The 24,519-nt window shown below is 36.7% G+C and overlaps 1 protein-coding gene and 1 non-coding gene across 3 annotated transcripts; one reads left to right on the forward strand and one right to left on the reverse strand.

Annotated features, from left to right (window-relative positions):
* The first annotated feature begins 6,556 nt into the window (after positions 1-6,556).
* On the forward strand, positions 6,557-13,116 carry LOC143588823 (MAR-binding filament-like protein 1-1). Of its 2 annotated transcripts, none has more exons than XM_077069736.1 (4): positions 6,557-6,857; positions 7,245-7,291; positions 8,091-8,231; positions 11,152-13,116. In XM_077069736.1, the coding sequence occupies exons 1-4, from the start codon at positions 6,557-6,559 to the stop codon at positions 12,931-12,933; spliced, it is 2,271 nt and encodes a 756-aa protein (XP_076925851.1). In that variant the 3' UTR covers positions 12,934-13,116. The 2 variants fall into 2 exon arrangements, with proteins under 2 accessions (XP_076925851.1, XP_076925852.1); XM_077069737.1 differs by having other exon boundaries at positions 6,564-6,857; positions 7,239-7,291.
* Positions 13,117-13,610: 494 nt separating this feature from the next.
* On the reverse strand, positions 13,611-13,684 carry TRNAR-UCG (transfer RNA arginine (anticodon UCG)). The gene has a single exon. It is a non-coding gene; the product is annotated as a tRNA-Arg (tRNA).
* Between the last annotated feature and the right edge of the window lie 10,835 nt (positions 13,685-24,519).

Raw genomic sequence — 24,519 nt, forward strand, 5'->3', positions numbered from 1 at the left:
AAAGCCTCTCGAATTTCAAGTTGGTGATCTTGTTCTCCTCAAAGTGTCGCCTTGGAAGGGTGTTGTCCGCTTTGGGAAGAAAGGTAAGCTTGCTCCTCGTTATGTTGGTCCATTCAAGATTCTCGCGCGTGTGGGAAAAGTAGCCTACAGACTTGACCTGCCGCCCGCGCTCAGTAATGTGCATCCAACGTTCCATGTATCCAATCTCAAGAAGTGTTTAGCTGACGAGAACCTTCACATTCCACTTGATGAAGTTCAAGTTGATGAAACTATGCATTTCGTTGAGAAGCCTGTTGAGATTATGGATCGCGAGGTAAAGCAAACCAAGCGCAGTCGTATCCCTATCGTGAAAGTTCGCTGGGAGTCCAAGCGCGGAGCCGAGTTTACATGGGAAAGGGAAGATCAAATGAAGATCAAATACCCGCACCTGTTCTCTGCGCAACCTACTTCGAGATAAATTTCGGGACGAAATTTCTTAAAGTAGGGGAGACTGTAACATCTGCCCCGATCCGACCCGACCCAGGTACCCGTTTCTCTGACCCGATCTCTTTCTTTTATGATTTAATATTCATTTATACTTATATTTTACTTTTAATAATAATATATACTTTTCCTTCCCGCCTCTTTCTCTCTCTTTCTTTCCGCCGTCCCGTCCCTCTCCTTCTCTCTTTCCGCCTTCTTTTCCCTCTTGTCGCCGTCCCGCCCTTAAGCCTTGTTTCCCTCTTTTTCTTCTAACTCTTTGCTTGTCCTTTGTTCCTTCCCGCCTAAGGTTGTCTGCGCAGCTCCACGCGCCAGATCCCTTACAAGGAATCCTGCGTGAAGACCACCTGTTTCAGCGATACGCGAGACGAACTCTTCTCGCAGCGCGCTAAGAATTGTAATTCTTCTCGCAGCGCGCTAAGAATGGTAGTTCTTCCCGCGACGCGCTAAGGATTTGTAGTTCTCGCAGCACGCTAAGAATCGTAGTTCATCCCTCGACGCGCGAAGAATTATAGTTCTTCCCGCGGCGCGCTAGGAATTTTAGTTCCTCCCGCGGCGCGCTAAGAAATGTGATTCTTCCCGCGGCGCGCTTAGAAATGTAGTTCTTTCCGCGACGCGTTAAGGTTAGTTCTGTCTGCCTTCGCGCTCGCGCTCTCTTGACCTTCTGTGTCTGCCTTCGCGCCTTAGCCTTCTCGCGCTGAATCCTTCGAGTTTTCTTCTGTTTAAATCTAGCAGTTTGCTTTTGTGTTGTCTTATCTTTTGAGCTGTTGACCTAATCTGCTTTATGTCTGAAAAGTTACTTTCGGCGCAGCATGCGCACCAACCCCATTGGTTGACAGATAAAGTGACTGACATAATCTTTTGAGATCTGCTTTTTCCATGCTTGACCAGTACCTTTATCTGACCCGCCCATGCCTTTTTACTGTTCCCTGACAGCTTTATCTTGCCTCTGCAGCTGCCATATCTTTCCATATCTTTTGCTTTTGGAATCTTTTACTTTTTGAGACCTTTTCCCCTTTTTCTGGATTTGTGTCCCCTAGGGTTTCTCTTTAAATAATAGTATTATTTTTTCCTAACACATCACACACAAACACTTAATCTCTCCTGTCCTCCTCCTTGCTCTCTCTGCCGCCTCCCTCTCTGCCTCCGTCTTCCTCCCTGTTCTGCCCTGTTTTCCGGTAATATATTATATATAATAATTTACTTACTAATTATGCTAACTTATAATCAAGACTTAAATCAATTCATTAAAACAATAATCTTATTTATAGGTTAACTTGTGCTTGTTTAAAGTTGGTTCTTGCTTTATCTTACACCGCATCGTTTATCAAGTGAGTAATCTCGTACCTAATCCCTTTTTGCTTTTAATGTTTTGGGATGTTCATGTGTTCATACAAACTTAGAGTCTTAAACTTGTTTATGAACTTTAGTCGCGTAGTATCCCATGTGTTGAGGACGTAGACTTGGCTGTTTATTTGTATGTGTGGATCATTAACCGTCTTGTCGGTCTATTCCGCAGTTCTCATGGTACCATTAGATGAACACGGGAGAACTATCGTTTATGATTTTCTCTTTTGTTTGCACATGCACAGTTTGTCTTGTTTGTGAGCTCAATTGTGAGCACTGGCAGTCTTATGAATCTTAGAGTTGGTCCCGATCAGATTACACCCTTGTTGAAAACCAGACATACACATGTTGCGCGCAGATTTATTGTTATCTATGTATTGTATTAAACTTGATTTCTCACCAACACGCAAGTGTTTGACGTTTTATTTTAACACATGTTCAGGTTTGCAGTAGCTGTTTTGGAGCTTGTGGACACGTAGGAAGTTTTCTTTATTTTTGACCTAGATTAAAATGTATCAAGACAAGTTATTGCTGTTCGAATATTATGATTTATAATATATTGATTTATGATGATTTATGTTATCTTATTTTTGCTTTGCGCGTGCGCGAATGAATGTATTTATTAAATATTGACACCCAATAGTGTCACGAGTAATGAAACAATATGTGGCGCCCCGATGTATAATCCGCCTTTGGTCGGGGTGTTACATCTATGAACTAAAGTTTCATCAAGGTAGAGTTATAAAATAAGACTAAATGTCTTAAGCCGGATTGTATATCCGACTAACAAATGGTTATACTCGTACAATAGGTGCGAGATAGCAAGGGAAAGACCCTCGGACGGTGTTGAAGCCGATCCCAAAGCGATAAGGTGAATACGCCCCCAAACTTTTAAACTTGTTTTCAAATGAGTCAAACATGTTATATGAAAATAATTTACAAGGGACTGCGTGTTCCTAAAACCATTATAAATGAAAGTATAAACCTAGCCCTCAGGCTGTGGTGTACGTTTGTCTGGATCCTTACATATGTGGTAGTACGCTGTGGGCACACCGCACCACACCTGATCGTAGGACGCTTTCCCGCGGGAAGTACGATCATTGTGTATACTTACGGGTACTTAACTAAGTCGAACGCTGCGGTGTTTGCTGAGGTGACCTAGAGAAGAGACTTGAATTTATAAATGTGTTGTTTTGACTTTGTTATTCCTAAGCCACGATGGGCCAAGGCAGGCGTAGTCTCGAGGGGTAATAAAGTAAAAGAAAATATTTTAGCGTCAGCGTGTTCACCAGCATTCATTGCTGACGTATTTTATTTACATTTTGCAGGTGAACAAGATTAGCACTTGGAGTGACGAAGTGCTAAAATTATCCGATGGCTCGGATTAGTTTTGTATAAACTTAAATTATTAAAATTGGTAGTTTTGTAATATTTTAAACACTAAACGCGAAACTTTTATACCCCGTCTTTTGTATTGTAAATATTTTACAACTTTCATCCTTATATTTTATAAGACTTCCGCTAATTGAATGTAACTCTGATCTACATACAAATATGGTACCAACTATTGGGTCACACGCCTAGGCCTTAAGTGAGGGTGTGACACACATACTATACGTTCAATGTCGAGTTGCGTGCACACCCCCGCTGCAGTGCGCGAACACTCAGCTAGTATATATAAAAGAATAACAAATAATAATCTCAACTCATTTAATAAATTATGTTACACGAAAGGTTATTTTTAAATTAGTTAAGCATGTTTGTTTGATTTAGATTACCATTTTTTGTCCTAATTTACTAAAATTACAAAGTCTTGATTGTTTACTCCATCTTAATTATTCTTGTTGTTGAACATCTCCCCTCATCTCCACCCTCGTCGTGATAGGACCACCACCATATGAGATTGACCTTAAGCGGTTAAGCCTATTCCTCCTCCTCTTCATCACGACTAGTAAAACCAATTCCATTGGAGTTCCTTCAAGAATCCTCGTTCCCATAGTTCATACAAAGGTGTTCTTCTAGGCACCCATTTCTCATATGTGGAAGTTTTTGGTTGATTTGGTTATTTGATTTGGCATAGAAACCTATTAAAATCAAACGAAACTCTTAGGCGCGTTCGTTTCACAGAATGGAATGAAAATGGAATTTGCATAGGATTTGTAATTTGAATAAATTGGATTTGGAATATAAAAATTCCAATAGGAATCGGAATTGGGGGAATTGAAATTCAATTACATTCTTAATGTGTTTGTTTGACAAATGAATAGAAATCAAGGAGTTTTTTTTAACAATGATAACGGCGAAAACATTTTAGTTTTTTTAGATTTTTATTTATATTTTGCGTTATGATTTTTTTTTTAAATTTTTTATGGGTTTTTAGTTAGATCAAAAACCCTTAAAAAGTATTAAAAAATAATAATAAAAAAACTCATAACTCAAAATATAAATTAAAAACAAAAAAACAAAAAAAGCTAAAATGTTTTATTCGTTGTCCTCGTTAAAAAAAACTCGAGATAAGATTCTAATGAATTTCTTTGAATTATTCCACGTTTTGGAAGGATTTGAAATCCCTGTATTTAAAGGAATTTGAAGGAATTGAATTCCAATTCCAATTCTTTGAACCGAACACACCAAAATGGAATTAAGATTCCAATTCCAACAAAACGAACACGCTATTTCATGGGATTTTAATTATTATTCCTTTGAATTCTCATGAATTATGTGAAACAAACACACCCTTATAGTTTTCTATCATTTTCACTTTGTTTCCACATTTTCTTCTACTTATTTGTTTTCTCTTATTACAAATCGATAGAACATACAAGGGGAAAATTATCAGCATTTTAAGGAAAAGTGAGTTGTGGGACATATTTATGTGTTTTGGTTGCATTAGGTTATGCGTAATGGTTGGTAACTAGGGGCGACGAGGTGCAATATTGCCATGGAACGCCCCCCCTCCCGGCGATAATAGGGGTGACAAGGGGGGGGGGGTTCTTTTTGTCGCAGGAGTGTGTTGTTTGTTTATTATTATTATATCATATGTGTGTGATATATATATATATGTATGTATATATATATATATATATATATATATATATATATATATATATATATATATATATATATATATATATATAAGAGCTACAACACCATTACATCCCTAAAAAAAATACTATTTGCTGACTGGGTGTCACATGTCGCAAATCGTCCCATTTTATAGCCCCTGCACTACACATAGCCTTATGGGGTAGCTAAATAAAACAACACAACATCATGGCTACTCAAGAGATGTAAAATTCAACAATAGATCTTGGGTGTGTTTTTGTTTGATGGTGGCTACGATGATCTTGGGTGTCTTTTTGTTTAACCTAGTTGGGGTTGTGATGGTTTCATGTGAAGCCATATAACTGGAAACTCAATAAGAGATCAAACCATGGTGGTCACCTCCAATCAGGGCTTTTCACGAACCGAACACATGCATGTTCATACTTGGTTTGGTTTGAAATCAAGCCAGACTGAGCGGCTTGAATTTAAAGAAACGAGTGATATGTTTATGCTTGAACTTGTTTTGGTTTTAAATCGAGCGACTTGGTTTTGCTTGGCTTCGTACAAAGTTTTCAATTTTAAAATTCTAAAACTCCAAAATGTCATTAATTCAAAACTTTCAACTAAAAAAATGTATAAAGTTCTAACTCTAAAATGTCTAAAACTCGAAGTTAGCAAAAAATATACATAATAAGTTCAACGAAGATACCTGCTCGATATTTGCTCCTAAAAATAGAAAAAATAGTTTGTGTATCTAGTGTGACGAGAACCAGTAGCTAGTTTTTCAAAAGCGTAATCGAAATACTGAACGGCAGAATGACATGAAAGTTTATGGAAAAATGGAATTGTGGAAGTATTTAACAAGTGGTTAGGGTTTAAAATTAAATCAAATACAAAATGGTAAATTTTAAAATCCTTAAAACTTTGTATATTTTTATATAAATACATATTATATATAAAACTTAAACTAAAAATTAATTCAAGCAAAACAAAATGAACCGAACCTAGCGAAGCTTTGCTCATGCTTGGCTTGTTTTCAAATCGAACTGATCCGTTCGACTCATTTATAAATCGAGCAGAAATCGAACAAGCATGTTCAAGCGAGCAACGAATAAGCATCGAGCAATTTGGACTGCCGCACCTCCAATGAAAAGGTGGCTATCATTTGCATAAATAAAGGTGGCTATCATTTGCCTTCGACATTTTTGGATCCCTAGCTCCCGAGGCGGTTCGCTTCTTGGAGCGGGTGCAGAAGGTGGTTCACAGTGACTCGCAGAGTCCGAGGAACCAAGGATTTATATTTAGTAGAATAGGTTTTGCGATTCAAAAGGGGATAGCGGCGCAGCTTATTGCTCGCTTACCCATTATTTAGATATAACTCGGTTTGTGATTTATATAAAAGTATCTAAAGAGTTTCCCTAAATGAATAAAGAATATGAAGCACGAAGTCTTTCCTTACCATATCACTAGCTCATTAGAAAATTAGAAAGACAAAAATAGTTTATAACCTTGTTTAAACTTATTACAGGCATTGAATTTGGTTTAAAATGCATATAGAAACTTAAAAATCTAATAAATTTTGGGGGATTTTCGTGAGCTGAAAGAACACTGAAGTTACCAAACTGAAAGAAAGATAAGACAATAATAATAATAATAATAATAATAATCACAATCTCATTTCTTGATGATGGGGTTTGCAATGGGAACCTCTCCCCCTTTACATTCTCCATATCATCATCGTCATCCGTTTTGTTCAATTTCCTCTTCTTCTTCGCAGCTCCTTTTGTTCCATTCTTGCCGTAGAAAGCCACACGATTTCACTAAATCAACAAAAGTATACGCTACTTGTATACAACAACAACACCACCAACCCAACGACGATGGTTTCCGCCAAAGAAGAGCGGTTCTGTTCATGGGTATTTCTTTTATTCCATTCTTGAATCTCAAGGCAACAGCTTTTGAGAATCTTGCTGCTGATGAATCCGGTATGTTCAGTTTCAAGTTAATTTTCAATATTTCACACATTTTTTACTTTTCCCCTAAAATTTTAAACAAGATGCATCTAGGGTTTGTGTTTTTTTAGCTTGATTTATATAAATATAGTAAATCTGGTAGTATGGGTTGTTGAATCTTGACTTGTAGTGTAACTGAAAGTTTAGTAACTTGGTGATTAGGTTAGGTTATTGATTTTCTTGAAATTTATATTTTATGGTGTTATGATTCTCAGTTACTCCCAAGAAAATCCTCTAAATCTTATCTTTAAAAAAAATGAATAAAAATATAGTCAACTATATGTTTTTTTTTGGGTACAGTGAATGCTTAAGTGTTAACATAACATGTACTAATTCTTTCTTGGTTATGTTAAGTTTCAGAAAGTTCTGCAAGGGGACAGGAGCTTAATCAAATAGCAGAGGCAGAGGTTAGTAACTATGCTAGTTAATGTTGATTATATAGACATACTTGATCTTGTTAAATGTTAGTGCACTAGATACCGACGTTGCTCTTTTTTTTTTCATTTTAGCAAGCAACTTTATTAGGCGCAAAATAGAAACCAACTTGGAATTTATTACCTATTTTAGCAACCGACCTCATTTTAACTGATTTTACATGTTAGTTTATTATGTGGCATATACAGACCGCTGATGAGGTATACGTCATGCCATTCACTATGTGTGCAAAAGATGATTTTTGTGAAAAGATAAGAAAGATTTTATTTACAGGTTTGAAAGAACGGAATTTTGATAATAAAATGTTTAACACAGAAAATGATTTGCATTTTTTAACCTTTAGTTTTTTACATAAACACAATCACCCGTCTTGCTATCTTGTGTGCAGTTTGCTGCATGCATCATTTTTTCAAAAAGTAATGTACTTATCTATAAAAAAATAACAAAATGTCTCATCAAATGCCACGTGGTGTATACATAATACGTCTACACGGGAAGGATTAATAAGATGCCATGTAAGAAAGGTTTAAATACCAGAAGAAGAATAAAATATGACTATTGAACATGCCATTCTTTCCTACAGTCTGTAATAATATGTTATTTGGTTGCTAAAATTGGTAATAAAGTGTTGCCAGTTTCTATTTTACACCTAACTTAAAGTTGGTCACTAATAAACATGGGAAAAAGTAGATAGTTCTTTACTTCTTTTGTATTTCATATAGTTTATAACTTGTTTAAAACATATTCAAATGATTTTCTTTTCTCTCTTAGGTACAAACTCAGGGAAAGGCATCATCAAACCCCTTTCTTACGCTTTCGAGTGGACTTGTAGTAATTGCTTCTGGTGTGCTTGGTGCTTTTTATGCATTGGCTCAGAAGGAAAAGTCAGCTAACATTGCCACAATTGAATCTGTAAGCCATTAATTATATATATATCAATCAATCAATCATGCCCAGTAAAATCCCACCGACAGCAAAGCTATAAGTAGGGTCTGGGGAGGGTGGGATGTAGGCACACCGTACCTCTATCCAAAGGTATTCAATTCTCTCTAAAAATCCTTAACTTTAATTCTACTTCTCCACGAATTCCTATCCTCAACCATGTCCTCGGAGAGGTTTAGGTCTATCAAATCATGCCTAATCCTCTCATCCCAAGTCAATTTCGGTCATCCTCTACCCCTCCTCCCCTCTATAGTAATGTTTTCTACGGATCTAACAGGATTCGTCGTCTGTCTTCTCTTTACATGTCCAAACCATCTCAATCTCCACTCTCTTATCTTGTCTGCTATGTTCGCCACCCCTAATCTCTCGCGAAACACAACGTTTCTTATTCGGTCTAGCCTTGTGTGCCCACACATCCAACGTAGCATTCTCATTTCTGCTACCTCCATCTTCCGCACTTGTGCCTTCTTGATGGCCCAACAATCTGTTCCATATAGCATTGCAGGTCTAACTGCCACCCTATAGAATTTTCCCTTTAGTTTAGTCGGGAAACTCTTGTCGCACAATATACCTGTGGCTGCTTTCCATCTACACCATCCTACCTGAACTCGGTGGGTCACATCACTGTCTAATTCCCCATCGCTCTGTACAAATGATCCTAAATACTTGAACTTCGTTACCTGCGGGACCATCTGCCCTTCAATTGTGATCTGTGCGTCTTCATTGTCGTTTATCCCACCAAAATCACAGTGGAGGTACTCCGTCTTAGATCGGCTAATCTTTAAACCTTTTGTCTCTAAGGTTGTTCGCCACTCCTCAAGCCTCATGTTTAGATCTTGTTTTTTCTCAGCAAGTAACACAATATCGTCTGCGAACATCATGCACCACGGGAGAGTCCCCTGAATCGACTTTGACAACTCATCCAAGACTACTGCAAAAAGAAACGGGCTCAACGCTGACCCCTGGTGAAGACCTACCACTACAGGAAAGAAATCAGTACCCCCTACTGGCGCACGGACACTTGTTTCACTCCTGGTATACATATCCATAATTATCTCTATGTATTTCCTGGGCACTCTTCTACCCTCCAAGCACTCCCAGAGCACCTGTCGTGGCACACTGTCGTAGGCCTTTTCTAGGTCAATAAACACCATATGTAGATCACGCTTCTTCTCCCTATACTTTTCCATTAATCTTCTTATAAGGTGTATTGCCTCTGTGGTGGAACGCCCCGGCATGAAGCCAAATTGGTTGACCGTAACTTGAGTTTCTCGTCTAAGTCTAACCTCAATCACTCTTTCCCATAGCTTCATAGTATGACTTAGTAGTTTGATTCCTCGGTAGTTACCACAACATTGGGTGTCTCCTTTGTTCTTATAGATAGGAACTACAACGCTGCTCCTCCACTGGTCTGGCATCTTACCTGATTTGAGAATACTATTGAACAGAGTAGTTAACCACATGACTCCTTCCTCCCCCAGACACTTCCACACCTTGATGGGTATGTTGTCTGGGCCAACCGCCTTAGACCTTCCCATCCTCCTAAGTGCATCCTTCACCTCTTTTCGTGTGATCCGTCGGCAGTAGCAGTTATTCGATTGTTGTCGTTGAAAGTTTGTGTTGTCATGTTCTTCTTGGTAAGCTCTCCCATTGTTAAAAAGATTGTGGAAGTAGGTTTGCCATCTTAGCTTGATGTCCTGCTCCTTGACCAGTACATGCCCATCTGTATCCTTTATGAACTTCACCGGTCCTAGATCTTGCCTTCTACGCTCCCTGGCTTTGGCAATCTTAAACATAGCATGTTCCCCCTCTTTTGTTTCTAGACTTTCATACATCCGTTTAAAGGCCGCCTTCTTTGCTTCCGCCACTGCCTTCTTCGCCTCTATCTTGGCCGTTTTGTAGTTGTCCCTCAATTCCACTCGCTCCTCCTCATTCGTGCACCTCATTAGCTCCCTAAAACATCCTTGTTTGTCCCTTATCTTGTCTTGCACTGCGTCATTCCACCACCAAGACTCCTTATGCCCACTTGTCTTTCCTGTTGTGACCCCGAGAGTCTCCTTTGCTACTTGGATGATCTTTGTCTCCATAGCTTCCCATATATGAGTTGAGTCCCCATCTAAAATATAAAGTTATAAAGCATCTATGGTTAATATGAGAAATACCCATGTGGTGGATCATCGTTTTATCAGGTTTTGTTTGTAAATTCATGCAAAGAAAAGCACAAACGTGTTTTCTTTAGATTGTAAATAGGCCTGTAAATGAACCGAACACAAACGGGTCGTGTCCGTGTAAATGAACACGGACAACTAAACGAACAGGGATTTCTTGTTCGTGTCCGTTTGTTAATAGTATAGATGAACGGTTCATGAACAAGCATAGCTAAACACAGATGAATGGACATAAATGAGCATAATTGAGCGACCATCAATAGTAAACGTGAACGGTGAACGTCTGTTGGGCCTAAAAAATAATAAACTAAATGGTAATGCGTGATATCTTACTTTTATAAACTAGATTAAATTGTAATGGGCCTAAAAATTTAAAATGAATATACAATATCGAGCTTAAACAAACATAAATGCACGAACATTCACGAACATAATTGAACTTTTCGCCGAACGGTTCACTAAACATTCGGTTCCTTTACAGGCCTAATTGTAAAGTAAACCAATTCTTGAATTTTGAGATGAAAAGATTCAAAGAACGAATCTTGGCTCGTTTTATGGTACATAATTTCTTCAAATATTTTCTAAATAGCTTCTGTTATAAAACTAATATAAGGGGCTATTAGAAAGTGTGTTTAAATTAGTTATTGGCGATTTGAGATTCAAAGCAATCTGTTTGACCTAATAAGTCAAAGTAAGCTTACATTTTTCGTATACTCATGCAGATGAAATCTGAGCTGGCGGAAAAGGAAGCTGCAGTTGTGTCATTGCAAAAAAGTTATGATTTAAAACTACAGAAATTAAATGAAGAAAAGAATGAGCAAATAAAAAAGTCAAATCAAGAAAAGCAGTCTTTAATGAGTCAATTAAGTTCAGCAAATAGCACGGTCAACGGGTTAGGACAAGAGCTTCGAAAAGAGAAAAAATTAATCGAAGAACTTGAAAACCAGATTGACCGTCTTACGGTTGACCTAAAAGAAGCTTCTGATGCAAAGGAAGAACTTAAAATACAGTTAAAAGATAAGCTTTCTTCCATTGAGCTCCTACAAGAAAGGATAAACTTGCTTAACTCTGAGATCAAAGATAAAGAAGACAATCTTGCAAATGTTAGTTCTGCCCTTGCTGTTAAAGAATCCGAGTTCAAGAAACTGGGTTCTGTGTATGAAGAAACCGTGGCTGAGTTGACTGGGTCAAAGTCAAAGATCGAAAAGCTGAAAGAAGAGATTTTTAAACTTGAGAAAGAATTAGAATTGAAAAGTTCAAATCTTGATGATCTAAATGCCCAAATTCGTTCTTTATGTGACGAAAAAGATGTTATTTTCAAAGAATTGGAATATTATAAAAGTGAGTATAATGAGTTGAAGATTAATTCAGAAAAGCAAGCGGATTCTGATGCTAAGCTTTTGGAAGAAAGTGAAAAGAAACTCGGAGAGCTTAAAGAAAAGGTCGAGTTGACTTCAACCGAATTGGTAAACAAAGAAGAATTAGTCAACAAGTTGACCTATGAAAGAGACGGCTTAAGGAACACGTTGGATGTTGAAGTGGGGAAAGTCAAAAGTCTTGAAAACGAGCTTCAGGTTGTACAAAAAACGCTAGAGGGCACGAGAAACGAGGTTGTTGAGCTGGCAGGATTTCTAGAACATTCTCGGGATACATGCAAGAACCTTGAGGAACAACTTTCTAGAGTTCAAACTGAGTTTTTTGAAACTAAAGCCTCATTACAGGAAAACATCGTTCGTTTAAAACAAACTGTTGAAATGTTGACTTATGAGCTCAGGTCAACTAAAGACGCTTATCTAGAAACAAAGAAAGAATTAACTCGGTTGTCGGTAGAAATCCAAGAAATATCAGAAACCCGTGACAGTTTAAGTAAAGAATTAGTGGAGACGTATAAAAAGCTCGAAAATTTAAGTCATGAGCTTAAAGAAGAGAAGAAGCATGTCGTTTCATTGACTAGAGAAGTCAACTCTTTAAAAGCTGAGATTTCGGAAGACAAGGAGTCAAGAAAGTCAATGGAAACCGATTTAGAAGAAGCAACAAAGGCGCTCGATGAGATGAATCAAAACACCAAGATTCTAACCCGGGAACTGGAGGTTTCAAAGACCAAGATTTCCAGTCTTGAAGATGAAAAGGAAGTATTGTACAAATCTCTTGATGAACAAAAACGGGCCATTCAAGAAGCCCGAGAAAACATGGAGGATGCTCATAGTATGATTATGAAATTAGGAAAAGAGCGGGAGCATTTGGATAAGAAAGGAAGTAAGCTGGAGAAGGAATTAGCAGTTGCAAAAGGCGAGATTTTGAGATTAAGAAACGAATTAAGTTATTCAAAACGCACAAGGAAGGTTAACAAGAATGGAAGTGGAAGTGAAGATGAAAATGCAGAAGAGGTGAATAATAATAATAATAATGGAAGTGAAAGTGAAGATGAAAAGGATGAAAAGGCAGCTGCTGTGAAGAAAGTTGGGAGGAGGAAGAAGGTTGTATCACAACAGAATGAATCTTGAAGATTGGTGGTGATTTGGAGATTGCTTAAAAGTTGAGGGGTGTATTTGTAATATTCGATTATCGGAGAGTAGATTTTAGATGTGTAGCATTTGTAACTTTGAGCATTATTTTTGTTAAAAATAAAACATCAAGTAAAAGTACTCTTTTGTTGATACAAGGGTGCTAAACGGTCTAAAAACCGGATCGAATGAACTAAAGACTGGGTCATAAAGTATTGGCTAGATACTGGTATGAACCAGTTTGGTCTCACACCGCATCACGAGCTTTATAACTGGATTTTAAGAACCGGGCATACATAAGTTCGATAAACTATAACTTTGTTTCATTATATGTTGCCATATAGTTAATTTTGATTTAAGAAAAAGGAAAATCTTATTTTTTATGACGTTCTTTCTCTAATAGGAACTAGATGCATTTAACTAACAGATCTTGAAACATTGATTTTCTATATGAAAAGGCAATCGGCTCGTCAAACCATGTGCTAGCTCGGACTGTAAACTGTTTAAGTTTTCAGTTCGGTTGAATGTTTCGAGCCGAGCAAAAGCATTTAAGAAAGAAGTCGAGCTCGAGCTTGCCATACCTGGCTCGATTATGTTCTTGAACCATCCTAGACAAAAAAATATAAAGCTAAGATAAAATAAAGCGTACACAATAAAAATTTTGTAAATAAAAAAGTCGACCACAGTGGGAGTCGAACCCACGACCTTTTGATCCGAAGTCAAACGCGCTAATCCACTGCGCTATGCGGTCTTTTGTGTTAGTAACTTAAATGTATTAATTTTATAATGGCATATAAAATAAAAGGGAAACAACTATAAACTCGTGTGCAAAGTATATTATGCTACACGTAAGCACCAAAGTCATATTGCTACACAAATAACCCTAGCATTTAGTTGTAAAAAGCATAGCAATAAATATTGTAATCGAAAATATTCACCAACAATCACATATTCACAATAACATCACCAATAACCCTTTACATGAAATATGAATACACAACACAGATGGAGTAAACAATTAAACGCATCCTAACCTGAATTTAGTTGTTTTTGCATTATTATTTGATTCTCCTTTTAAGGATCGATCTATGCCTTTAGAAAGTAAATTTCGATGGAAAAACTCGAGAGGTCAATATCTAATATATTGTATTGTTGTAGTGATACCAGCGGTAAAGTGACGACGATATTTGGAGGAGAGAATAGTGTGAAGTTTGGTGACCAGGATCGATAAACACAAAAACGAAATTTAGATCATAAGCTCGATCTTTGTAACTTTCATTAGCTTGAAAAATTACAATACATAAACTCTTAAACTCTAAATGATATAACCCACAAGCTCGGGTATATACAGTGGCGGATCCAGGATTTTTTTCCAATGGGTTCACTGTTTTTAAATGCTATAACTTTATACGATCAGCCATAAAAATTTCGGGACGATTCGAAGGTTTAGGTCGGTTCAACGGTTCGGGTCGGGTAAGGTCGTAAGGTTCATTACATATCATAAATACGATAAATTAACAAAAAACAAACATCGTCATAGAAAGGATAACATACATAAGGCCTACAAATCAAATTTAAACATCACTAATTTTCTAATTCAATTAACAAACTTCAACATAATCATTTAACAAACTTCAACATAACCATTCTTTCTAATTGTAATTTTAGTAAACAAAAAAGAATAATTGAAGCAAAACATCAAAACTTACCTTATTGTGAAGACCGGAGTGAAGGAGAGATGGAGACTAGGGATGGAGAAGAAGGCCGAGGACGGTGTGGCGGAAAGAGAAATGACCGGCGGTGGTGGGGTTAGGGTTTGACCTGTGCTGTGGTGGGGAAGTTAAGTTGTGTGTTAGTGCTGCTGGGCAAAAAAAAATAAATAACCTAACTTGCTGGATAAAAAAAAGGAAAAAACTGGAAATAAAAAAGAGTAAAGCGCTGAGGATGAGAATCGAACCCGGGTGGACAGGAGGGTAAGCATGATTAAAGGGAGGAGTATTACCATCAGATCAGAGTTTCAGATTGTATATAGGTTCACTCTCAAAATATATATGGGTTCATTCTCATAAATTATACCTATATTCTATATAAATTTTGAAACTCAGTGGGTTCCCATGAACCCGTATATGACTATATAGATCCGCCCCTGGGTATATGTAACATCCCCAAAATTTCGATCCAAATTTGACAACTTAGGAAAGTTGAGGGATCAAAGATGAAATCAAGACAAGTCATGAGAAAATATTAAATAAAGGAAATATAAGAAAAATAAAGAAATAAAAATATTTCCTAAAGTTAAGTCTTCTTACATGAAGAAAACCCCATCCCACATTGGAAGATGTAAGAAAGTGGAACATTCCACTTGAGTATAAATAAGGATGATGGAATCCATCTCACATGAAAAGTGGTAAAGAAATGGAAGCTCTTTATAAGAAAAAGATTTTCTATAGTAATATTCTTTTATGAATATCATGCACCAAGTGGTCCTAGCGGAGATCGCGTAGCACGGGCGAGGACGAGGACGATGGCGATGGCGAACGGCGTTGGGCGCAATGTGGCGCTTTGATTGCGCACTTCGCACGCTCGCATCGCCGCTTTAAGAGCCACCTTAGTATTTTTGGACAACGAGAATTAGACCAGAAGTGACAAGCTACAAAAGATGAAGGACTAAAAAAGAAAAATAAAATGTATGGACCCATCGCGCTACGCGATGAGTCCAAGGAGACGGCCATCGCGTACCGCAATGGGCCGTGATGACTCAGGGACACGTGTCACACTCTGGTGACACGTGGCAAAAATCTACCCGTCGCGATACGCGACGGTGTTGAAAAAGGGGACCCATCGCGTACCGCGATGGGATCCAAAATTGGCTATAAAAGGGGAGCCTCACGGCTCATTCCCTCACACCCACATCCACTCTCTCTAGAAATCCACTCTCTCTACCTCGGTTTGCGTGCCGAACACCGTTTTGAGTGCCACCGACACGACAATCATTACCTCGTAATCCGTTCCAAATACCCGACGTTTTCCTCTAAGTGCGTGCCACCCAAAAAGTAACCCGACTGTAAGGCCCCGAACCCGGTGACCCTACTTTAGCGTCGGATTTACTCATAAACACAGTTCTTCAAATCAGAGTTTATTAAAACTTTTCGCGGAATATAAAACATCAATCATTTGTTACAAAACATTAAATCTTTTCTTTGATACCATAACACAAAACTTTATATTTAAAACATCTTTACTTCTTTCTTCAGATGCCAGCCGTTCAATCCATGCCGTGTGTCAACCTCATGCTAACTCTATAATCAGCTCACCTGCGTGCATACTAAAAGTCAGCTACGCTGAGTGAGTTCTAGTTAATCAGGCAACATACAATTTATTCCCATATATTTCTTCCCGTATCCGAAGACACATATTACTACCTTAACCTCGTATAAATATCCATAGGAGGATCGTCACGTAATTTCTATTAAAAGAACCATTACCATTACCATACTATATATAATTTCCATAGGAGGAACACTCTGTATATTTTCCATAGAAGGAACACTATACTTTCCATAGAAGGAACACTATACTTTCCATAGAAGGAACACTATCTATAAGTTATTATTTAATATCCATGTAAGGAGTTATTCACTTCCCTTGACGATACGTGCAATATCCGAAGATCGTTCACGTACCGACAAGCTTTCATTCATAATGTTCATACATCATCCTTACATTACATACAATATTAATATCTTTATTTATATCCCGACAGTACGTGCAATATCGAATATTAGTAGGATTCGGTTCCCTAGTTCTCGAATATTAGTAGGGTTCGATTCCCTCTTCGTTACCATACAACCATACATCATACCTCGAGTATTAGTAGGGCTCGGTACCCTTTTCGTAACCATACAGCCATACATCATACCTCGAGTATTATTAGGGCTCGGTACCCTTTTCGTAACCATACAACCATACATTATCATTTCTTTCTTCTATTATCTCTATCATGTTCATACACATAAACATACATAACATACTTACCTTATACATAGCGTTACAACCTGACAGTACGTGCAATATCCGAAGATCGTTCACGTACCATCAAGCAATCATTCATACATTTCACATTATCCACATAAGGCATACACTTATCTCTTAGGATAAGTGTATTAACAAACATATTGAGTATGCACACAGCCCCGAAAACATAACAAGGAATGGGGATAGAAACTCACCTGAACTCTGCTTCTTCCTCTGGTAGCTGTAAATCCCTTCTTTAACTGAGCTCGGCTGACTATACAAGTTACACGTATCAATACTCGCCTGATCTAATCTGGTGGCCTAGTATTAGCTTACTTTAACTTATCGCTTTTAATTTATTTCCTAATCGAACTTGGCTTTAGGCGAAGTTAAACCTCAGGCGAACTTGGCTTTAGGCGAAGTTAAACCTCAGGCGAACTTGGCTTTAGGCGAAGTTAAACCTCAGGCGAACTTGGCTTTAGGCGAAGTTAAACCTTAGGCGAACTTAGCTTTACAGCGAAGTTGTCATCAGGCGAACTTGGCTTCAGGCGAAGTTGTCATCAGGCGAACTTGGCTTCAGGCGAAGTTGTCATCAGGCGAACTTGGCCTCAGGCGAAGTTACCAGTTAGGCGAACTTAACTTTACAGCGAAGTTGCCATCAGGCGAACTTAGCTTGCAGGCGAAGTTCATCAGGCGAACTTAGCTTGCAGGCGAAGTTCATCGCTTTGAAGGCGAAGTTGCCCAGATGCAGGCGAAGTTGCCCAGACAGCCGCTGTTCGGTTTCTTTCCAGCATTTTGAGCGATTTTAACACCCTTTCTATGGTTCAATATCACCCACTACGCTTCCCGACCATTTTCGGTCGCTTATACACTAAAAGCTTGGATCTTTAAACTTCAAAGTCAAGAATCATACCTTTTTGAGCTTTATTTGGATCTTGTTTACTTGTTAATCACAACCAACCGCTCTCTCTCTCTCTCTCGGATCTGCCCGATTCTTCCCTTGGCCCGGCCGTCGAAGTTGTGGTGTGTGGTGTGTGTGTTTTGGGGTGTTAGAATACAAATGGAATGAAAGATATTTTGGGTTTAGGGGATATTTATATCCCTTAAATCCCATGGACCTAAGGCCCATTCTCATTTAACCCGTCTCCATTAATCCAACACTAGCCCGACTCATACCAACTCCTACTCTATTATTTATTTCCTGACAACCCGAGTAAACTTTCCCTCTATTAGTAAGTAATATAATTAATATCACTTTGAAATTTCGGGATGTTACAAGTCTACCCTCCTTATAAGAGGTTTCGTCCTCGAAACCTGCTTAATCCTTGTAAAAGGAATACTTCCTGTATTCATATTCTTTCTTGAACCGACTTAGCTCCCTAACTTACCGGTTTATCCTTTGTCTTACAATCAACGAGTGATGTTAATTAATTTTAGCTTCCTAAGTAGCCTGTCCATGAAGTCCTTGGTGATACACTTTCTTATCCAGACTTTGCAAGTGCATATCGCTTCCACAAGCATACTCTTCTTTCTTGTCCTTTAAATAGAAACATTGCACTTACTATCATTACACTTAGCACTGAATGATCATTCCGTCCCATTACAACCTTTAGCAAATATACTGCTTTGCAATACGTTCAAAACATATTAATTCCAAAAAAAAAAAAGAAACCTCTTCAGTTTCTTCTTAATGGTTACTTCTTAGAAATCCCTTTGTCTATTCCTTGAGAGAGAACACTTCTTGCAATTCTTAAGCGCATCCATTGCATAACTTGTCGGAGAACTCCTTAAGTCACCACTTATACCTTCTTTCATTTTCAGCTCTGCATCAACATGTAAGGTTCATGAGTTATAGCTGTCCAAGGTAGCTTGATCATGAAGTCCATGATGATACATCTCCCTCTGTCTTGACTAATCAAGCCTCGCGTTGTCCTATGAATCCATTGTTGTTTGCCGTTGCATATCAGGCTGCCTGACCTATCGTAACCAATTACCTTAGCCGACTTCCTTTCTGGCATGTCTTGACTTTCTTTTATAATACCATTCTATCCTTTCCGTTCCAGAGGACTTCCTTCTATGATCACATGATTATCAATTACTCACTAATCATTTGTGCCAAGACTCGTCTAAACCATATCTACGCTTTCCTTGCATGTCTTTCCACCTTTTGTCCCTGGTTTCTAGCATCCTCTTGCGGTGTGACCGTCGGCTCCATATTCGTAACACATGGGGTTGTTCTTATCTGTGTATGCAAAGTATCAAGTATATCCATAGTTGTCACATACCATGGACTCATCTTCATTTGACTTCTACTTAAGCATGTGACTTCCATTAGTATACGCCTTCATTATAACCGACATCTAGACTTATGACCTTCATCTAGGATTTGGCCTCGAGGATACCCATGACGTGGAATCCTCAGGTGACCAAATCTGATTTTCACATCATAAGTATTATCTTTCAACTCTCGGTGTAACTAGGGAATTCATTTATTTATTTTTTTATCTTGCTCTCATCCTTTATAACTTTTAAAGGTACCTTGTGGATCTTGCTAATGCAATCCGGAGTACTAATTAATTTATACTACTTAAATGTCGTGATATCTTCTCCACATTCTGGCCGTCAGCAACCATATTAGCCTCACCAGGATAATACTTGATTCCACAGTCATAATCCTTTATCAGCCTCACTCATCTTCTTGCCTCGTATTCCGTTCCTTCTGCTTCTTATGAAATGTGTCAATGGTACCCCTTGAAAACTTAGCCAACGATTACTCTTTCTTCAGCGTTTCCAACTCTTCTCTCAAGTGTTCAGCATGGTCGGACTTATCCCTTGAATAATCAAAACTATCTTCTGTGAAGGCAACGACATATTTGTCCTAATATCGGATGACATACCTAATTCATCATAACCATAAATGTTGCTTGAGCATTCGTCTATCTAAACGGTATCACGAGAAACTCGTAGTATTCATATCGCGTTTGAAATGTTGTCTTAGGGATGTCTGCCTCTTTCACTTTCAACTGATGATAGCCTGCTCTGAGGTCTATTTGCGAGGACCAACTCGCACCTTGCATTTGATCAAACAAATTATCCATTTGTGGCAATATATATTCTTCACAGTAAGCTTGTTCAACTCATAGAAATCTATACACATCCTCATACTTTCATCTTTTTTTTTTTGAGAGGTAACTCGCACCAATATATGAGAGGTAATCACTGATACCATACGGTTATGGTCGAAGCGGTAGCCCCCATAAAAAAATTATGGTTTTGGCATTCGTTTCTTGGTCCACCTGGGTCAAACAATGGCACCACGGTTCTACAATGATCTTCTCTTTTTTTTCACCGAAAGGAATGGAACCGCCCCTAAGTGTTTGTTTCATGTTAATGGACGACTATACAAACGGGGATACTACCTTACGGCGAGATATGCCCCGCTTGGTCGACTTTTGTGAAAGCGTACTTGTTTCCCGTTCAACGTCCATAATAGAGGTTCAAAAAGGCCCAGGAATCGACAAGAAAAGATATGGAACGAGCGTTTGGTGTTCTGACAGGGAAATACAATATTCTTATGGGACCATGCGGGCCAGGACAATGCAAAAGCTTAGAAATGTTTGCTATACATGTGTTAAAAACTATTTTCTTGAGTTTTTTAAAAGGAGAGAAAGGAAATGATGTTTTTTCTCAATAAAATATCCTAGCAAAAGCTTAGAAATGTTTGCTATAAATTGATGTTTTTTCTCAATAAAATATCCTCTAAAAAATTGGCTGATTACTAAGGATAAAAAACCAAATTACAATATTACCCACTTAAGAACATACTTATCATTTCCTTTCCTCTAATTTCCTTCAAACTCAAGAACACACATAATTAAAAACTATTTTCTTCCATTCCCTTCCCTTTCTTATCCTTCCCTCTCCTGTCCTTTTCTTTCCTTGGTTAAAAAACTCAAGAACAAGGCGTAAGGGATTGGTGGGTGCTTGGGCAGTGACACGTCTAGACCAAAATCTCAGGGGTAACGTTTAAAATTTTTATTTTTTCCGTATTTCATATGATGTAAATGATTTTTTTGCCGTATTTCCTACAATAACCAAATTATATATATGTGTGTGTGTGTGTGTGTGTGTGTGTGGAGTTATAACAAGAAGTGAAGTGTGTCTAAGAAGTAATCTGGTGCGTTGGATATGTTGATCTGAATGCAGATATGGAAAGTGTGTTTATTGTACGATGTTTTTTATTAGATCTAATGGTGAAAACACACTTTCTACACTTCTTAGGAAAAATCTACTTCTTATTATAATTTTGATATATATATATATATATATATATATATATATATATATATATATATATATATATATTTGTTTGAATTTGGTGTGGGTCCTCTGGGTCCGATTCATCATTTTATTGAAATTTTCGTTTAAAAAAATTGCTAATATGACATTGTCGTTTTATCTTTCACGTTCTCTAATTTTAGAAGAAACAAAATATAAACCATAAACTCATAATCAATTTCAGTTTACCCATAAATTCTAAATCCATAATCAATTTCAATTTAGACATAAACCCTAAATTCTTAATCAATTACAGTTTCCAATATACATTATCCAAATACTCAATAAACCATAATCAACAGTCAAATATTTAATTGTCCATAAAAAAGATTCCAAATTAATAATATATATAAACAAATTAACAATTACTACTTTAGGTAAAAGTAGAAGTGTATTTAAATTGAACAAGTAGAAGTCGAACCGTGAAGGATGGACGGGGTGGGGGGGGGGGGTCACTAGCCATCAGCTACTTGGTTACAATGTGGAGCCGCGGAGGTCCGACCGGAGGAACAATGAATAATTGTTTTATTTGGTTTGGACTTGAAACTTTGGTCGGGCTATAATTGGTTTTAGCTTTAATTTGGTTGAACTTTGAACAAATAGGGTGAACGTTATATTTTTCCAGTGGTAGTGAAATAAGAAAACCTACAAAAAAATAAATAAATTTGCTTTACCGGCGGAAAGTTGAGAACTAACGAAGGCTACCCCTAGTTACTCTTTAGAAACGTCCCTATATTAGAGTATATACAGAGTATTGTAATGTATTAGAGTATTTTAGTGGAGCATCCCTCTCCCCCTTAAGAACATTCATAACATTATATGTTCATGAAATAATTAACAAGTGCGAGTAACATTTTCTAGTTATAATGGATACTCGTAAAGTACTGAAGTAACATGTTCTAGTTATAACATCATAACATGACTGCATGAGCATACATAAGGAAACAATGTTGACTAAAATATCTTATGAATTGAAAACACAAGTTTAACGTTGCTCCCAACTACTTCATCACACCCGATAACATCTAGAAACTATTAACTGATTCTTCATTAAATTTATTAAACAAAAGCCGACCAACTTTTATTGATTTCTTGTCAAATACATAGATTCGTTCTCACATTAAAGCAAATAGAAAATGAATTTAAAAACTTCAAATACACAAGAAAGACAAAGGGAGTAAGTGGAGAAGGAATCACATATGAAAGATGGTCGAATAAGCTTTTATATTATAGACGTTAAAAATATCTATGATTCATAAGTTCCCACGCTAAAGGAAGAGCCGTTTCTTGGTGAAAATCAAGAGAATATATTTCCTTCTTGTAGATTTGATTTATAGCAAGGCAAGTACAAGGATGCGGCGATTGGTGGTCAAGATAGCATTGATGACCGACCGTTCGTTTGAATTGGCATGTATAACTACACTTTCTAAAAAGGGAAAGTGTTCCCACCATATTAAATACAACACTGAGTTTCTATTCGTTTTCATGTTACTAATGATCTAACTATCCTATTAAACCAAGATGATGTTTCCATATAACATCGTTTTAGCCTTTTAGGGCATCCGCATAGTATGCCACGTAGAATTCATGTGAGCAGTTTCCTATTTTATCAAATCAATCAATTATGTAAAATTTGGAAATAACAATAAATAAGTTACTGAAATATATTCTGAATGAGTGAATTAAGAATATATATACATGCAATTTCGTTAAATATCACAATAGTAAGTTTATAAGTTAACTTTTAACTATGTTTAAATATGATGATCTTGACATTTCTCCTAAAAATATATAACAACATTTTGACTTTTAAATTTCCATAACTTATGCATATAATTATTATGAAATTATTATATAAATAACTCTTAGTTTACTACATATAACATATAAGATACATGCAAACTATATTCACATAATTATTGTTTTAACAATAATTTTATGAAGTTTACAAAAATAAAGAACTCTCTACTATAAATAATTATTGTTTTAACATATTATTTCATAGTTTGATTTTTTTTAACTTCATATCGGTTAGATATAAATAGTTGTTAAAATAATTAAGACCGTAACGTATTTCCAAATTTATCAACATAAATTCAATTTCAAACAAATCAAATATTTATTTCTTTTCTACTTTGTGTCTCTTTACAGATTTTGGTAAATCACATTAATAAATTTAACTTTTTGTTATATTTTTTTAACTACATGTGTATCACACGAACCGTATCTTAGTTACTTATATAGCTAACGTATGTGTAGTTAACATGTTTGTTGATCATCATACTAGGCCATCCGTGTGACAGAGAAAATGACTTAAAAATGTCTGAAAGTAACAATAACGTCACTGGTTGTTATAAACTATGTTTATACTTCCATGACATGGAGTGTGAGTTTTTATCTCTCTATGTCTAATTGTGATAAAAGACCCACATAACATTTAAAAGCACTACAGTTTGAATTCCTACATACTAACATGTTAGAAAACGTTGGACATGTCTAGTGACAACCTTTACAATCCCTAAGGTTAATGCACTAATGTCATGGAATAATTAAAGCTTTAACGTAAAATCAAAATCACTAGGTTTTTAAGAGATGTAGGGTACATTTATTGGTAACATATCAAATAAAGTTTGAGACGGAATAATTAAAGCTTCAAAAGAAATTGACATATAAACGAAAAGAAAGTGGACAACTTTGTGATATTAACTAGCAATCATATTCAACAATGGATATGGATGTAGTCGTATCGTGGCATTACTTCATGTTTGTTTTTCGATCATACACTTCACCCATCTTTCATTTTAAACGCGATTTCAACGTGAGTTTACTTATAGCCCCCACATCGAGAGGATCCAATTATTCAATGTTATTATAACTATAGGATTGTGTTGATTTATGTTTTAAAACAAATTATATGATATTATTAATAAATAAAAATCTAGCATGCCATGTGTTGCATCCCAATGCGTCTCTTATTATATAGAACTTTGAAATCTAGTTATGTAACTTTTGTTTTTAATCAAATAATGAATTAAAATCAAATTATAATAATATTAATGTATTTTCGAAACACAATTATATATTGATTTTTACACCCTTTTTACTTTTTTAAGTCGTTATTATATATAATACATTTATTTCATCAATAGGATGTATATAAATTTATAAAAATTTTATGTATTTATTTTATGTAATACATGAATTTTAAACTGGTAAAATAACATACTCCGTATA

This window comes from Bidens hawaiensis, unplaced genomic scaffold (assembly GCF_021521415.1).
Source record: "Bidens hawaiensis isolate Kalapana, Puna unplaced genomic scaffold, B.hawaiensis_p1.1 tig00036798_1, whole genome shotgun sequence".
Classification (NCBI taxonomy): domain Eukaryota; kingdom Viridiplantae; phylum Streptophyta; class Magnoliopsida; order Asterales; family Asteraceae; genus Bidens; species Bidens hawaiensis.